Source organism: Lepus europaeus, chromosome 2, assembly GCF_033115175.1.
Source record: "Lepus europaeus isolate LE1 chromosome 2, mLepTim1.pri, whole genome shotgun sequence".
Lineage (NCBI taxonomy): Eukaryota > Metazoa > Chordata > Mammalia > Lagomorpha > Leporidae > Lepus > Lepus europaeus.
Genome location: NC_084828.1, coordinates 173880557 through 173898697, shown reverse-complemented (window position 1 = coordinate 173898697; position 18141 = coordinate 173880557). Strand labels below are relative to the sequence as shown.

Here is an 18141-nt window from a genome sequence, read left to right as displayed (position 1 = left end):
GGGTCCTCAGCGCCAGCCCATGGGCGGCAGGGCAGCGGGCCCTGCGGCTGAGTTTCTGGTTGGAAAAGCCACTCCTGTGCAGCCGGAGATCTCTGCTCCCTTGTGTCGGTGCTGTGCTCCAGTCAGGGCAGAGGCACCGCGCTGATGAGGCGCTCTGACGAAGCAGTGGGCTCTGGCAGCGTTCAGAGAACTGAGGCAAACATGTGTTGCTCTGCCTCCGCCCTGCTGACCCGGCCCCAGCTCTGGGTCTCCACAGCTCCTCGGGGTGAGAATCGCTGGGAGCCAACACAGCAGGCCAGAGGTGCCTCCCCGGCCCATGTGTGTGGCTGTGAAGAGGAGCGCTGGTCCCCAGCCCAGGGCGGATTGCAGATCCCGTAGCCCTGCCCCCAGAGTCCTCAGTGCTCAGGACATCTGGAAGAGATCAGGTTCATCCGCAGTAATGCCGGGATCAAGGACAAAGAATGCTTTGGGAGGCAGAGGAAATCCCACGACCCTGGGCCGTGGCAGGCCTGGTGTCGTTAGACAGGGGTGACCCGGCCACTGGGCACCGCTCCCACTGCCCCACCTGGGCTCCTCGCCATCGGCAGCAGGACGCCGACCTGCGCCCCGGGAGGGGGCAGCCACCCCGAGAGCTGCTCCCACGGCCGAACCTAGGCTCCTCACCATGGGCAGCAGGACGCCGACCTGCGCCCCGGGAGGGGGCAGCCACCCCGAGAGCTGCTCCCACGGCCGTACCTAGGCTCCTCGCCATCGGCAGCAGGACGCCGACCTGCGCCCCGGGAGGGGGCAGCCACCCCGAGAGCTGCTCCCACGGCCGTACCTAGGCTCCTCGCCATCGGCAGCAGGACGCCGACCTGTGCGCCCCGGGAGGGGGCAGCCACCCCGAGCAAGGGTGGCCCCATGATAGACCAGGCTGCTATGGCCGTGAGGTTTCCCTGCTTCTGGCTCGCCCAGGAACAAAGCACAGGTGCGGACGGTCAGGAAAACACACTGAGGCTGTACCTTCGGGAGTGGGCAGGGCAGGGAGGCTGCAGCTGGGGCCTCCTGGTTCTGCGCCTCTGGCCAGACACAGCCCCTGAAACCCACTCACAGCCAGGCCGACTCGCCACAGCCACCCCAGCGCCGGCTGGCCCTGCTCTGGGCGCAGCTCTGGGTTCCCGAGCTCTCAGAGCTGGGAAGTGTGTCTCACAGAGGAGGCGAGAACGTGTGCTTCCCGACCGGCGCCACCCCAGACGTCAGGAGGCACCCAGCCAGGGAAACACGGCCTCCAGGGCTTCCAGACTGGGCCAGATGGTTCCGGCTAGGACCGGGACAGCAGCCTACAGGGGAAGCCCAGCTCTGGGCATCACCCCAGCAGGCATGTTCTTTCCACGTCCAGGAACACTGTTAGAATGCAGGTTTTTAACCTGTTTTTTTTTTTAAAGACTTATTTATTTATTTGAAAGGCAGAGCAAGAGAGAGAGAGAGAGACAAAGGGAGAGAGAAACCTTCTACCCACTGGTTCACTCCCCAGCTGGCTTCAATGGTGGGGGCTGGGCCAGGCCAAAGACAGGAGCCTGGAACTCCATCCGGGTCTCCCGCGTGGTAGCAGGGGCCCAAGTCCATCCTCTGCTGCTTCCCTAGTGCACTGGCAGGAAGCTGGATTGGAAGTGCACTCGAACGGCAGGCACTCCAGTGTGGGATGCTGGTGCCATGGGGGCCTAACCCGCTGTGCCGTAATGCCGGCCCCTTAATCAGTTTCTCCGCCACCAGATACCCTTGACAGCACAGGGAAGCAAATAAACCCTTTCTCCAAACAGTGCAGAAAAGGAAAACCAGGATTACAAAGAAATTAATGATACAAAAGAACAGTGATAGTCACGTCAGACAGATGTGTGGTGTGGCGATCTGTCGTTTTTACTGACCTACCAAAGGATGAGATCTGGTGGTGACTCTAATTACAGCTGTGACTCTGAATGTAGACGACGGTGTGAAACGGCTGTGACTCTGAATGTAGGCGACAGTGTGAAACGGCTGTGACTCTGAGTGTAGACGACGGTGTGAAACGGCTGTGACTCTGAGTGTAGACGACGGTGTGAAACGGCTGTGACTCTGAGTGTAGACGACGGTGTGAAATGGCTGTGACTCTGAGTGTAGACGACAGTGTGAAATGGCTGCAACTCTGAGTGTAGAGACAGTGTGAAACGGCTGCGACTCTGAATGTAGGCGACGGTGTGAAACGGCTGTGACTCTGAGTGTAGATGACGGTGTGAAACGGCTGTGACTCTGAGTGTAGGCGACAGTGTGAAACGGCTGTGACTCTGAATGTAGACACCGGTGTGAAATGGCTGTGACTCTGAGTGTAGACGACGGTGTGAAACGGCTGTGACTCTGAGTGTAGACAACGGTGTGAAACGGCTGTGACTCTGAATGTAGGTGACGGTGTGAAACGGCTGTGACTCTGAATGTAGACGCCGGTGTGAAACGGCTGTGACTCTGAGTGTAGACGACGGTGTGAAACGGCTGTGACTCTGAGTGTAGGCGACAGTGTGAAACGGCTGTGACTCTGAATGTAGACGCCGGTGTGAAATGGCTGTGACTCTGAGTGTAGACGACGGTGTGAAACGGCTGTGACTCTGAGTGTAGACAACGGTGTGAAACGGCTGTGACTCTGAATGTAGGTGACGGTGTGAAACGGCTGTGACTCTGAATGTAGACGCCGGTGTGAAACGGCTGTGACTCTGAGTGTAGACGACGGTGTGAAACGGCTGTGACTCTGAGTGTAGGCGACGGTGTGAAACGGCTGTGACTCTGAGTGTAGAGACAGTGTGAAACGGCTGTGACTCTGAGTGTAGAGACAGTGTGAAATAGCTGCAATTATTCTAAGCGACTCGGAAGTGTCAGTGGTTTCCCTTTGTGACAGCACAGGTGCCACTACCACGGCTCCTCTGTTGCCTGCACCCATAGCTCAACAAAATGCTCCGTTTCAGTTGAAGTCAGTGAGAGTAAAGATGTGACTGTTCTCCTGTCCCCAGGGGTCTGGCCCCCAGACTGAGACCCCGGCACCAGGGTAACTGAGTGACAGAGACGGGCAGGCTGGGGGACGGGCACATGGCTGGCTCAGCCCTCGGCACCAGGGGTACCCTCAGTCCCCTGCACATCTGATGGAGCAGGAGGGGGTAGAGCAGGGCCATACATAAGGACTTTCCCTCTCTTAGCTCAGGACGTCAGCCCCATCGTCTTCCACACCCGGAAGAATACCACCAGATGTCCCCTGCTGCGGTGAGGCGGGGACCCGGCTGTGGGCCTCCACCGTACAGACACTCTAAAGGGGCCAGCGCTCCCAGCTGGCTAAGCAGCGCTTCAGGCAACCCGTATGGTGCTGGTTTGAGCCCCGGCTGCTCCACTTCCAACCCAGCTCCCTACTAATGCACCTGGGAAAGCAGCAAAGATGGCCCGAGTGCTTGGGCCCCTGCACCCACGTAGGAGACCCGGAAGAAGCTCCTGGCTCCTGGCTGCAGCCTGGCTCAGTTCCGGCTGCTGCAGCCACCTGGGAGTGAACCACAGAGGGAAGACCTCCTCTCTCTCTCTCTCTCTCTCTCTCTCTCTCTCTCTCTCTCTCTCTCTCTTCCTCTGTTAGGTGACGCCTGCAGAAGACCCATCCTCCTTCACTCCTGAAATGCGGGCAAAGGCCCCCGGCACCTCCCCTTAGAGACCCCCGTCAGAGCAGTGGCAAACACTCGTTCTGAGAGAGGAGCTCACGCCACAAAGTTCCACCATGGAGCATCTTGCCTTTCTCTGAAAAATGAGCCACTGAGAAAACCAGTCCTGGGGCCAGAGATTCCAGAAACAAAGGCCAGCTGCTCCCAACCAGCAAACTTCTTTTGCATATTTTTAAGAGCTGATGCAGACAGTAAAAAAGAAAAGAAACAGTAAATCAACATGGTTCATGTTCTGGCAAAAGCCTCCCACATTCTGCCTGGCTCCCACTCACCTCCTCTCATACAACGACGGGAATAGCAGTGATCTTATTTTGAGTAAACTGCTGATAGGCCAGCCACACTCAGTCAGATGGGGGGCTCTCCCAGGGGAGAAAACCCCACCTACACCTGTTAGGGATGTGCTGACTCAGTGTGAGGCTGCCGCTCGCTCAGCAGAACAGGAGCCTGTGTGTGGAGGGAGAAGCAGCGGACAGGCCTACAGCTCAGGCAGCACCCGGGGAGCCTGGGAGTTTGACCAGGATACGGCTCCCAAACTCTTGCAGACACTCAAACCCAAGGCCTAGGTTAAGGTAGTAAGAGATACTTAACCCGGCCGGCGCCGTGGCTCAATAGGCTAATCCTCCGCCTTGCGGCACCGGCACACTGGGTTCTAGTCCCGGTCGGGGCGCTGGATTCTGTCCCGGTTGCCCCTCTTCCAGGCCAGCTCTCTGCTGTGGCCCGGGAGTGTACTGGAGGATGGCCCAAGTGCTTGGGCTCTGCACCCCATGGGAGACCAGGAGAAGCACCTGGCTCCTGGCTTCAGATCAGTGCAGTGCGCCGGCCGCAGCGCGGCAGCCATTGGAGGGTGAACCAACGGCAAAGGAAGACCTTTCTCTCTGTCTCTCTCTCTCTCTCCCTGTCCACTCTGCCTGTCAAAAAAAAAAAAAAAAGAGAGAGAGAGATACTTAACCCAATTACGGTGTTTAGGTGGAGGGTCCAGTGGGAGGCCCTTGGCAGGTTAGTTGTCAAGACAGTTGGGTATAAAAGCCGGAGTCAGGTTCAGAATTGGGGCTTTCACACTGCTGGCTTTGTCCTGAAGGCCCCCTGACTTGGTACTGCTGGTCCAGAGCCAGCTGACATCTGACCCAGGAGCATCTGATGCCAAAGTTCGCGTGGAGAGCAGGATGGAGAACCAGCCATTCCCAGCTCTCACGCTGCCCCACAGCAAGCATGCCTGAGCAGACAGCCCGGCCGTCCTACACTCCCTGCCTTCCTCACTGCAAGAGCAGGTAACAGTGACCGCTCGGCACGGCTCAGAGGATTCAAGGAACAGCGGAGCTTAGTGTACGCCAAGCACTCCTAGAAGCACTTAGCCATGAATTAACTCATCAGACATTTAACATCTCCTTACGAGGGTCTGTAATGGTTTCTCCCCACTTTCAAAGAAGGAAACAGCACAGAGGTGTTGTGCAGCTTGCCCCAGGTGGAGCAGCTAAGACGCTACTGTGCCACTGTGCACACCACGCACTCAGGGTACCCAGTGCATGGCAGGTGCACAGCACCCATCGGCCTTCCCCTCCCAGACAAGACAACCTTCCCTTCTACCTGTGCCGTACACTTGGTGACTCTGACCACTCGGACGCTTCTGAGCAGGGGGACAATTTGTTCCAAACTCGACAGCCCTCCGGGTGTGACGACCACCTCGGCAAGGGAGTCCTCCATGTGTGGAGCTCCCCGCTGCCCAGACACGTGGCCATGGAAAACACATTCTATTCACTCCCAACCCCGGGGAGAACAGCTTTACCACGACTACCACCAGAGGACAATCACACGTGACTACCACATGGTCTTTCTTTCTCCTTATCTTAACCACGTGTGGTGTTTTCTTAGGTACTCTGAGTATCCAGACAGACAGACAGAGCTGCATCCTTCTACAAATGGAATTTTCAGCCCTGAGAGAGCTTCATCCAACTCCTGGACACTTGGCAACGGTGCGCTTCAGAACTGGGCTCCAGCCCACTAAAGATCATGACTTCTAAGGAAGCTGACTGCTTTAAGAGACAGCAGGTCTTCCAGAATTCACGCTCCCTGGAGAGAAAATAAAAACATCCTTGCGTCCTGGCCACAAATAGCATTTCCTGGCTTGACCCCTGGTCCCTGTGAGTGACCCAAGGACTCCCAGATGGCCATCCCTCTGTCCTGTTGAGACAGAAGCTCCCCGGTCTGCCGGGTGTTCAGCTGCCCCCGGTCACTTTCGTGCCAACTGTTTCCTATTGCTCAGCTACGGCCGGAGATAACGTGAGAGCTGGGTTCCGGAGGGAACAGGAAACATTGCGTTCACATTGCTCTTGTGAAGTCCTCTGGGCGGCCCCTGCAGGAGGCTGCCGCGGCGTCTCTGGCGTCGCTCTCAGGCCCAGCCCCGCCAAGGCTGCTCCTGCCCTGAGACAGCGGCCACGGCCAGGGCAGGGGAACTGAGCGGATGGAGGCAGGCTCAGGGTTCTGGCCGGGACCTGCTGGGTCAGTGCAGCAGAGCACACGGCCCACACCGTCTCCAAGCGCTCCTTGACCACGCCCAGCTGCACAGAATAGGTCGGGGGCACTCTGCTGGGTGCCACTGGCTGCAAGACGAGGTCCTGACTCCCGGGTGTGTGTGCCACGCTCCAGTGTCTCCCTCTATCTCCTGACCCCCCCTTCACTCAGACACCTTAGTTCTTCATGAAGGCCTGCCCCCCCATGCCTGCTCTGATCCCCCTCCACCCACAGTGCCCAAGTCCTCCTCCCGCCCTGGAAGCTGCCCCCCCACAACCTGCCACAGCCCACACGCCTCTCCTGTAGACTTACCAGGTGGCACCACCACCTCCCAGCTGCTCCCACCCAAACCGCAGCCCAGGGGAGCAGGGCCTCCTCTGGCTCACTTCTGTAGCCCAGTGCCCACCAGGACTTGCCTGGGCCCAACTATGGAGGAACATCCCACCCAAGCTGGCAAGAATAATCCAGAGAGTTCAATGGCGACTAAGCAGCTCCCCTCTGGTTCAAGTCCCTGAGCCTCAGGCAACCAAATGCAGAGCCGGGACTCCACGCTCAGGCGACAGGCCGTGCCCCCTTCTGCACGCCGCACCTGAACGGTCTAGAGAAACCCAGCACGGCTACAGTCGGGGGTTTCGCCGCCACCTCCTCTCACCAGCTGTCAGCTGCACGTTCCCCCGATGGCTCCCGGGGGAACAGCTATGGGCCCCAGGTTACAATGCAGGTGTCTTTCGAACCTCCAACCAAAAGGCTGCTGAGATACGAGGGGCCTCTTGGGAAACGACTAACCCTAAGGAGGGGCCCGAGCTTTGATCCAAGGACACCACCTCTGAGGGTCAGACGCCTCCGCCCCAGGCTCCAGGTCTCGTGTGTGAGCTCTAGGAAGGCGGGACTACAAGGCCTAGTTAGTTAGGTCTAACTCTAGTTGGTGTCTACTACCTAAACTCTCCCTGAACCCCTAGCACTCCCAGCCTCTAGGAATCACCATTCTGGGTTCAGAGTTTTAGGTTTTGTCAGCCTCCACCTGTGAGACAGAACAGTGGTATTTGTCTTTCTGTGTATGGCTTATTTCACTAAACATGAAAACGTGATGGCTTCTTGTTCCACCCGCTCTCCTGCGAATGACAGGATTTTATTCCTTTATGACTGAACAGTACTGTGTGTGTGTGTGTGTGCGTGTGCGTGTATGTACACACCATGTTTCCCGTATTCACCTGATGGTGGACACCTGGTCGAGTCTCTGTCTTGGCTATTAAGAACAGTGCTGTATTCAACGTGGGAAAACAGCTATCTCTTTGAACAGTCACCTAATCTCTTTTGGACGTACACCCAGTAGTGGGGTTTCCGGATCACACGGCAGCTCTATTTCCAGCTTTTAAGTATCTCCATACTGTTTTCCCTAGTGGCTATACCAATTCACATTCCCACCACCAGTGTCTAAGAGCTCTCTTTGGGGCCAGTGTTATGGCATAGTGGTAGAGCCATCACCTGTGACACCAGCATCCATATGGATGCTGGTTCATGTCCCAGCTACTCCACCTCCAATCAAGCTCCCTGCTATGGCCTGCGAAAAGCAACAGAAGATGATCCAAGTCCTCAGGCCCCTGCCACCCAAGTGGGAGACCTGGAAGAAGCTCTTGGCTCCTGGCTTTAGCCCGACCCAGCCCCGGCCATTGTGGCCACCTGGGGAGTGAACCAGTGGATGGAAGACCTCTTTCTCTCTCTATAACCCTGACTTCCAAATCAATCAATCAATCAATCAATCTTAAAAAATAGTTCCATTTCTCCACTTCCTCACTAGCATCTGTTATTTTGCCTTTTTGGTAGCATCCTAACAGGGCTGAGGGGCTCTCACTGTGACCTGAGTTGCATTTTCCTGATGGCTAGTGATCTGAGCATCTTCTCCTGTATTTGTTGGGCATCTCTCTTTCTTCCGAGAGCTGCCTGGGGCCTTTGCCCATTTTGGTGGCAATAGCGAGCTGGTACAGACGGGGTCTGGCTCTGGCCACCACACTGGCTGTTCTAGCATCACTGACCACCGGCCCATGGAGCAGAACCGGTGCTGCCCACACTGTCGAGAGGCCAGGCCGGGGCAGCGGAGACGGCGTTAGCCCGAGGGACCTTACGGGCCGTGAGCTTTTAATTTTACATCTTAATATACACGGAGCACAATTCAACAGAAGCAGACGTGCCACCTGCTAATGGCTAGCAAGGCACCAGGACGTTCCTGACTTAATGTTTAACCTTGGACCAAGCCAACATCTTCCCACGGCACGAAGTTTTCTGGAGTCTAAGTTCCTGGGACTTAAAGTCCGCCTCAGGACAAAACACATCCATATATTTATGCTTTTTGTTGCTTTTTCCCTCCAACACATCTTGAAAGACCCGTTAAAATAAGCAATACTCTGATAATTTATGAAGCTACCTTAAAAATGGTTTCTTTCATACACCCAGGAGGCCCTTCCTCATAAGTCCAATACCCTCTCCCTGAGTTTTAAATAATTTTGTAAGTTCAGCAAGACATGGGCTAACTAGCCCACCATTCCTTCCCAGAGGAAGAGTGATGGTAATTAGTGTCTGAGCAGTGGACAGCGTGTGTGTGTGTGTGTGTGTGTGTGAGAGAGAGAGAGAGAGAGAGAAAGAGAGAGAGAGACAGAGAGAGACAGAGAGAGACAGAGAGACAGAGAGAGAGAGAGAGAGAGACAGAGAGAGACAGAGAGACAGAGAGAGAGAAGGCGTGTCTCCTTCCCCCAGTAAACTCGAACAGAAGAAAAGGCATCTTGGTGTTACTCCCCGCTGGTTCATCCTAAGGAGCCATAGCCTAGTGTCGCCCCAGGCTCACCATGGGGGCCTCCTGTCTTTCCACGGACGCGGATCTCTCGCAGTTACAGGTCCCAGACACGACGGCACTTTCTAGAATAGCGTCCAACCTGATGACTGGTCTTGAGAAACAGTAATGGACCCACAGGAGGGTTTCTGGCCCAGGGCTAAAACAATCGTTCAGAACAACCGCTCCAGAAGGAAAGGCTCTCCGCCCGTGGTCGCTAGGCAGGGCCAGCCAGGGCCAGCCGGCGGCCTCCGCCCCAGCGGGCTGAGATCCAAGGTTGACAAGGAGGAAACAGCGGGGCCTGCACAGCTCACCGCTCGCCCGGGGGCAGCTGCGGGCCAGGGAGGAAGCCCTGAAATAACAGAGTGGCTGTCTGTTCACCAGGCTCGGGACGGCCTGTTCCGCCCTGGCCTCCTGTGCTCGCTCTCTCGCTCTCTCTCTCTCTCTCACACACACACACACACACACACAGACTTGTTGGAGCAGGTACCACGGTGCAGAGGCGGCGAGGGGGAGGTCTTAGGCAGTTGTCCCCAAAGGCCAAACACTGACAATTTCGCACGTGCGCAAACCACCCCTCACACACCAGCACTCCCAGAACCCCAGCTACGTGGCGCGATCATGGAACTGCAAACGAAGCCCAAACCCAAGCGAAGCCGCCCAAGTGACCGCTGTTGCTGAAATCACTCTGCCGGAGCCGTGTTTCCAACCACAGACGTCATCGCCACCACCAGCACCGTGGGCTCGCGTCAGCGGGGGCTCCGCTCTCAGGGCTAGGCCCTGGTGTCAAGACGAGGCAGCCTTTCCCAGGGGCGTGGGGAGGGCACAGCACGTACCTGGACAGCAGCAGCTTGCCCCGCAGCTGCAAGTCAGCGGCGCACTCCTCAGAGCGGCAGTTTCTCTCAAACACAGTCTGAGGGAGAGAGACAAGAGGAAGGTTGGACGAGGCTTTGATGGCAAACGAGCAGACAACACGCCCTCCCTCCTTGCAAACCAAGGCGAGTTCCTCCCCGGGCCCCGCTCTGAGAAGCCAGCTCCCCGGCACAGCGAGGGCTCCTCGGAGCTGGCCTCCACTGAGCTGGCCTTCCTGGGTGGATGGCTATCGGGCTCATCTGGTGGACTACTGTAGGGCTTCTACAGGCGCCATGTTTCCAGACTGGTGCCTGGTGGGTGCCCCTTCCGGCCTGAGACTGGTGCCTGGTGGGTGCCCCTTCCGGCCTGAGACTGGTGCCTGGTGGGTGCCCCTTCCGGCCTGAGACTGGTGCCTGGTGGGTGCCCCTTCCGGCCTGAGACTGGTGCCTGGTGGGTGCCCCTTCCGGCCTGAGACTGGAGCCTGGTGGGTGCCCCTTCCGGCCTGAGACTGGTGCCTGGTGGGTGCCCCTTCCGGCCTGAGACGCTCTCAAGTATACATCACCCATCAACGCGAGTGAGCAAACCCTGATTAGATTCAGTTAGGCCGTTCAGCCCCGAAGATCTGTATCTGAGATTTCCAGTCCCACCTAGAACAGGGAAGAGACACAGGCCACGAGGCCAAGGGCGCCACCCCAGAGTGCCATGGGCTCTTGTTTCCTGAGGAGCACCAGCCCCCAGCAGGGACACACGGCCTGTTCTCTGCCCAGACGGCCCAACAGCCACAGCCCCACCCAGGGCTGGGCCCGCTGCCCGCCGTCCAGCCAGAAGCCACATCCATCCAGAGAGCTCCCAGTGAACGCTGTGCGCCGGCTGCCCAGGGAAGCAGGAGCAGCTATGCAGAAGGGGCCACAGCCTTCTCCTCTCTGGGCTCCTGGGGGGCCGGCTGGCCTCTCCCCGGGCCCACGGCTCCCTGGGATCCAGCGGACCAAGACTTCTCTCGATTGCGGGATGGCTTCGGTCGCCGGAGTGCGCGCTGGAGCGGAGTTGTTGCCGCCTCTGCTGTAATGCACTCGGTATTAAACCCCACCCACCTGTTCCAGGTGATCCTATTCCCGGTGCTCCTTCCCGTCCCACACCGGACGTCCAGGCAGCTCGGAGCGCCAGCGTGGACTCCAGCAGCCCGGCCGGCCTACGGCCAGTCTAGCCTCCACCAGACGCGGTAATTCTGCCTATGGAAACTCATATCCCTTTGCCACATTTCCAGACTAGAGTCCCAGCCAACATTCCCTTCCTTGATTATGGGGGGAAGCATGCAGGTCTTGGGCAAAACCAGGGAACTCCCATGTTCTTCCGGACACTTCTGGGGGCAAAGAGGGCGCCAAATGTCCGGAGACCTCGGTACAAGACGTTGGTGCTGTGTGTGCCACCTTAACCTTCCCAGGCGAGACGAAAGGAGGCTCTGCGAGCTCCGGGGACAGAGAAGCACCAGCCGGCTTCCTCAGCAAGCTGCTCAAACTTGAACTTGAAGGTCCCTCCCTGACACGGCCAGGCTGAGGCCTTGCAGCTGACTCTGCACACACACACGCACACACACACATGTGTGCGCACACGCACATACACGCACACACAAACATACATGCACACGCGTGTGCACACACATACACACGTGCACTGCACGCTCATACATGCACACGCACATACATGCACACACACGCACATGTACACACACGCAGCAGTGCACAACCTTAAGGCTCTGGTCTCCCTCTTACAGTGCCTCTCCCATCTCACAGGTATGAGACGAGGACGTCTGGGCCCTGGGGTGGGAGGAGGATGCGGCGGGGGGCTGGGGACACAGATGAAGGGACTGGGGCCTAAATCTCCCCTGTGGCAGGCGGCTCCTCTCTGCGGCCCTGGCTCTCTCGTGCCTGCCGTCCCCCGGGCTGGCCTCACAACTTCCCATCTCAGCACTGTTCCCCCCAAACAAGCAGCGTCCAGGGCCTCCACCCGGTTCACCCAGGACACACGCGCCCATCCTTCACCGAGAAATCGAAACCACACCGCTGGGTCCCTCGACAGGCTAGGCCCTGCGGCAAGCCCTAGCGCCCGCGGCCTTTGCTCCCGTCTGTTCACCCCAGCCACAGCTACGTGTCCCACGTCTGTGTCCCCTGGGGACCCAGCTGCCACCCAGCCGACACTGAAAGATCGCGGGAGCTCTGAGACGGGGGTGACCTCTAAGACGGGGAGCCCACGCCGAGCCTCGGCTTTGGGATTGTGCTGGTTCAACCCCCACCCCAACGGCAAAGCTGTGGCCCCGACCACAGCACCTGACCCTCAGCCAGGAGAAAGGCTAAGCCTCCCAGGGAGGAGCCGCCTGCTCTGTAAAAGCCCTGACGTTCCCTGGAACTCTGCCCTCCCTTCCCGTTCCTGGAACTGCTTCTGCAGCTGGAAGTCCCCCAGTGCTGTGACCTCCCAGCCCACAAAGGCAAGCCCGAGTCTGCCACACGCAGGGGCACATGTCCGCGCACACACACACACCCCACGTGCATGCCTGCACACACACCCAGAGCAGAGAGCTTACACGGGCCAGCTAAGTCATCGCAGGGCAGGCCATGGCGTAGGTAGCAGATGGAACATTCTCTCTCTCTGTCTTTATTTATTAGATTTATTCTAACTTATTTAGTTGAAAGAGTGATAGGGAGGGAGGTAGGGAGAGACAGACAGAGACAGAGATGGAGAGAGAGAGAGAGAGAGGGAGAATGTTCCGTCTGCTGTTTCACTCCCCAAATGGCCACAATAGCCAGATCTAGGTGAGGCCAGAACCAAGCGCCGGACACCCACCCTGGTCTCCCTCATGGGGGGCAGGGGCACAAATACTTGGCCACCTCCACTGCCTTCCCAGCCTGAAAAGCTGCATCGGAAGTGGAGCTCCTGGGACTCAAACTCGCACTCTGCTGTGGGATGCTCACGTCACGAGAGGTGATTTAACCTGATGGTCCCCCCATCTCTGCAATGAAACATTAAAAATAAGAAAATCTCACACAAAAAGAACAGCACCAGCGAAGCAGCCAGGAGATCCAAAGTTCAACCCCAGCTTCAGGAGGTCCCAGGAGGAAAACGGACTTTTCCTCTCCAGGTCTTGGCCTCCTTTGTAAAATAAAGAAAACCACCTCGTGGCTGTGTTGACTCAGGTCAGCGCCCCGGCCGGGTCTGCAGCCAGGACACTGCTCCGGTTTTGGGCTCCGTGCCTCACTGTGTGCACTGGACAAGGAGGAGCGAGCGCCACGAGGCGTCCTGCTGTGGGACAGGACAAGCCCGTGAACTCCTCTCTGCAGGTGATCAGCGATGCCGATGCTGATGCCGCACAAGCAGCCCTGCCACGTGGCTCTGACACTCCCCCCGTGGAGGGGCAGGGTGGAACACTCCCTGCCCTGGAAGGCAGGTGGACCTGTGGCTTCCAAGGCTGGGTCATGGAGGGCAACAGTTTCCTCCTTGCTCTCCAGGGGCATTTTCTGTGACTCTCAGTCTTTCTTCAGTAGAAAGCCAACCTCTCCATGGAGAGAGACTGACAGCCACAGCGGCCTGTTGATGTGTGAGCGAGCCGCCATGGCGGCCCCCGGAGCTGTCCCCGCTGACAGAGCCGGCCTGCAGTAGCCATGAGCTCTCCGACCATGCCCCCACACGGCCGACTCATAAAGGCATCACAGGTTCTGTTCCCATCTCTGTGCCCTTGCTGATTTTTATTGCTGCTCTGTGGCCAGAACCACCAGAGATGACACCACCTTACACCGAACCTGTCGTGGGAGCGGACCGGTCTATGTGCACTTGCTGCCGCGGGGTGGAAATTTCTGTACGTGGCTGTTAGTTCACGTCTGGACCTCGGACTGCGAAACCATGTGGTCTGGCCCTGCCAAGGCCCCGGCAGGTGGGACTCGAAATTCAGTGACACTGCAGAGGTTTGATTTCTAAGCTGGTAATTCCATACGGCCATGAGTGATGTAGACATCCAAGTGGCCCTTGGCAGAAGCGAGCTCCCCGGCCCTGGGGGTGGTCCAAGTCCGCTGCTTCTTCATTGATGTTCTGTTCATTATCCAGGGATCTCCTACTGTGATCACATTGCTGTCCCTGTCCGCTTTCAGATCCGTCAACATTTCATAGCCTAGGTGCCCCCTTGCTGGCCGCTTATTATTTAAATATCTTCCCGTCTGAATCTCCCATCATCACCCGGGTGACGCTCTGGATCTCTGGAGACGATTTCTGTCCTAACGTCCACTTTGTCTGACATAAGTACTGTCACTCCACTTTCATTTATTTATGGGTTGATATCCACATGGAATATCACTTTCCATCCCTACATCGCCCTTAGATCTATAATGAGCTTCCTGTACACAGGACACGGTTGGATGTTGGTCTTTTGTTTATTTTTATTTTCCCCGTTTGCTTTGGTTTTGCGCTTAATTCGGTCACTGTGCACCTTTTCATGCGGAAGCTCAGCCCGCTTAGGTTTAAAGTGAGCGTGGCTGGGGAAGGCTGTGTGAGCGCCGTCTCAACTGCGCCCACCTGCCTTGTCCCTCTTCTGTCCCGTTCCCTTGCGCTGTCTTCTTGTGTCGAAGGATGCGTTGCTGAGTGGGGAACGCCTGGCTGCCAGGTTCCCCTGTATATATCCCCCCTCCCCCCTCCCGACCCGAAAGGCCTCTGCTGCAGATACACCTCAGTCGTCAGGGAACTGCAAAGCCAAACCCCAGGGAGCTGCCACTGCACACCTGCTGGGGTGTACTTGTCAACGGGAGAAGAGACAACACACTGGCATGGGTGCGGGAGAAAGGTGCCCTCGCACACTGTGCATCGGACGTAAACGCTACAGCCACTCTGGCAAAGCACGCATGGAGGTGCCTCAAAAACTAGACATGGCGCCGGCATCCCACGTGGGCACGGGTTCAAGTCCCGGCTGCTCCACTTCCCATCCAGCTCCCTGCTAATGCAGCTGGGAAAGCAGCATTTGGGCCCCTGGTGGGAGACCTGGAAGAAGCTCCTGGCTCCTGGCTTCGTCCTGGCCCAGTCCTGGTTGTTGTGGCTGTCTGGAGAGTGAACAGGCAGATGGAAGCGCTCTCTCTCTCTCTCTCTCTCCTACTGTACTGTGCCTTTCAAATAAATGTCTTTAAAAAAAAAAAACAATAACAACCTAAACGCAGAACTACCATAAGACCCAGCAATCCGTCTTCTGGGGATACGCCAGAGGAAAGGAAGCCAGCCCCTCCCACGGCTGTCTGCACTCCCACATCACAGCAGCCAAGCTACGGCAACAGCCTACGCGGTCTGCCCACAGGTGAGGGGTACAGAAATTGCTGCGTGCGTGGCACACAATGGAGCACCCTCCGCCTCAGCCTTTGAACAGGGGAGCCTGGCACGTCCCCCTACGGGGCTGAACCTGGGAGGCATCACGCTGAGCCAAGCCAGACAGGAAGAGAAACACCGCGTGATCTCACTTACACGTGGAACCCAAGAAAACTAGACACCGAACCAGGGAGTAGACCCCTGGTGCTTAGCAGGGCAGGGGGAAGGGAAAGACCTGGTCGGGGAGGTCAAAGGCACAAAGTAGCAGCTGCGCGGGAATAAATCTGGGGCCCTGGTGAACACACGAGGTCTGAGGTTAAGCTGCATCGCACGCCGGAAATGTGCCAACATGGTGGCTCTCAAGCGCTCTCACCACCAACAAACAGAGGTTCTGTGCGGGGACATAGGTTAATCGGCTCAACTATCTTAATCACTGTGCCACCTGTATGTACATCTAAACATGTGGCACACAGCAAATATGTACAATAAAATAATCACGAACGAAATCAATGGCTGCTGCTACTCTGTCACTACATGACAGCGTCACCGGTTACGGTTGTCAGTTCTCCTTCCCTGACCCAGGCAACGCCATGAACCCGGATGGGCCGCCCACTCCAAACCCTGGCAAGGCTTTGTCTCAGGGAGACTTCCTGCAGGCAGGGATGCTACTGGGTCCGGGTGAAATATGAGAGCCAGCGGTCGCCAGACCCCCAAGCCCCGGGCGCTGAGCCCGACACCCGGAGCTCCCGTGCTCCACACCTGGACAAGCGTCTGACCTGCTGGCTTCCTACAGAGCTGGGAAGAGACTCACAGCAGGAGGGGCGGAGCGGAGAGGAGGACCACACAGCATTCCCAGGAGCAGGCACAGCGACTTCTCCTCCGTCCGCGGAGGGCAGGTTCCCCAGGAGGCCGGCACAAACTCCTGATGGCGGCTCAGGAAGCCATCCCCACCACGCCAGCTTGGGCCTCTGGGAGCTGCCTGCCTGCTTTCGTCCACACACATCTAAGTGCTCTGGGCAGACACAAGCCAGGCTGCCTGGGCCAGATGCAAACCCAGCCGGAAGGAGTCTTTGCCCGCCCCCTCCAGCTGCACCTGCTGGCTGGCCAGAGCCCATCCACTTGCTTCCCTTTGCAGCCAACGCCAGCAGGCCCAAGACGCCATCACCTCCTACACCCCGGTTAAGGGAAGCTTTCTCCTGGTAGAAGACCGACTCCTGCCTCAGGCTCCGGAGAGGTGAGCAACGGCTCCTGCCTCATCCTGCCTTCCCCAGGGAATATAGCCGCCTTGGAAACTCCACTTTTTTTTTTTTTTTTTTTTTTTTTTTACAGCAAGGCTGGCAAACTCCTGAAAGGAGCTGGGGGCGGGGGAGGGAGTTTCCAGCTTGCGAGCTACCTGCCTCCGTCACGACCGCTCAGTTCGGCCGCTGTGGGGGGGGAGCAGCTGTAGATACACAGGGGACGTGTCTGGATGTGTGCCAGGAAAACTTTATTTGCAAATTCAAGCAACAGCCGCATTTGTCCTGCTCTAGAATATTTCTCTATTGGTTCTTCATTCCCATCTGACCAGAAAAATGATAAATCCACCCCCAGCTGTATTTCCCTCTGGGCCAGCTGGCTGGGCGCCTCTCCCAGCGTGGCGGCCTGCAGGTCATGGGGGCCCGGGGGCAGGTGCCTGGGGGCCGGCAGCTCAGTGGCCGCTCCTGACAGCAGGTGGCTTCCGAGAGGAAGCCGTCCAGGCGCTGAGGCCTGGGTGGGGAGCACAGTTCTTGGCCCACATCCGCATTAGAAAGTCTTCCATTCTGATCTTACAGCTGTCATGCTCAAAAGTGGGTCAGTTTCTTGAACCTGGCAATATTTTCTTCAAAAAAAAAATATTGACATAGATTAGACGTTGTTTATAGAGTCACCATGGCAACCAAGTCCTATGCTGAGGCCTAAGAAAGGCAAAACCATTGGACTGGGTGAGAACGAACGCTTCTCAGATCCCACCCAGGGGGCCTGAGGCTGTTAAACTACAGCGGGCAGGATTCCTTCCAGCACACAAGACTGCACAGAGGCTCTCTGCCCCTGAGCTGTGGTCAGGACTGGACGACAGGAGTGACACTGCTGGACTGGTGTTCCTCCCACAGTCCACATAAGCTCCCCGATCGCCGGCTATGGGGTAGAGGAGTGCAGGCCCCAGCTCCTAGCACAGACTCCGAGAACGGTACACAAGAGCCAGCACCTGTGTTGGAGTGTCAACGGGCTCTCCCTCCGGTATCCTGACTGTCCTTGGTGTGGCCCGTCCTCGGTGTGGCCTGTCCTCGGTGTGGCCTGTCCTTGGAGTGGTCTTCCCTCGGTGTGGCCTGTCCTTGGAGTGGCCTGCCCTCGGTGTGGCCTGTCCTTGGAGTAGCCTGCCCTCGGTGTGGCCTGCCCTTGGAGTGGCCTGCCCTTGGAGTGGCCTGCCCTTGGTGTGGCCTGTCCTTGGAGTGGCCCGTCCTTGGAGTGGTCTTCCCTTGGTGTGGCCTGTCCTTGGAGTGGTCTTCCCTTGGTGTGGCCTGCCCTTGGTGTGGCCTGTCCTTGGAGTGGCCTGCCCTCGGTGTGGCCTGTCCTTGGAGTGGTCTTCCCTCGGTGTGGCCTGCCCTTGGTGTGGCCTGTCCTTGGAGTGGCCTGCCCTCAGTGTGGCCTGTCCTTGGAGTGGTCTTCCCTCGGTGTGGCCTGCCCTTGGTGTGGCCTGCCCTCGGTGTGGCCTGTCCTTGGTGTGGCCTGTCCTTGGAGTGGCCTGCCCTTGGTGTGGCCTGTCCTTGGAGTGGTCTTCCCTTGGTGTGGCCTGTCCTTGGAGTGGCCTGCCCTTGGTGTGGCCTGCCCTCGGTGTGGCCTATCCTCGGTGTGGCCTGTCCTTGGTGTGGCCTGCCCTTGGAGTGGCCTGTCCCTGGTGTGGCCTGT

At 57.8% G+C, this 18141-nt stretch overlaps 1 protein-coding gene across 1 annotated transcript in view; it reads right to left on the bottom strand.

Moving 5' to 3' along the window:
• Positions 1-18141, bottom strand: part of ITGA9 (integrin subunit alpha 9) — a 293387-nt gene that overhangs the window by 105521 nt on the left and 169725 nt on the right. Inside the window, exon 17 of the mRNA XM_062179765.1 lies at positions 9870-9946. Within this exon, the coding sequence (XP_062035749.1) occupies positions 9870-9946 (77 nt within the window). The remainder of the gene's footprint in view (positions 1-9869; positions 9947-18141) is intronic.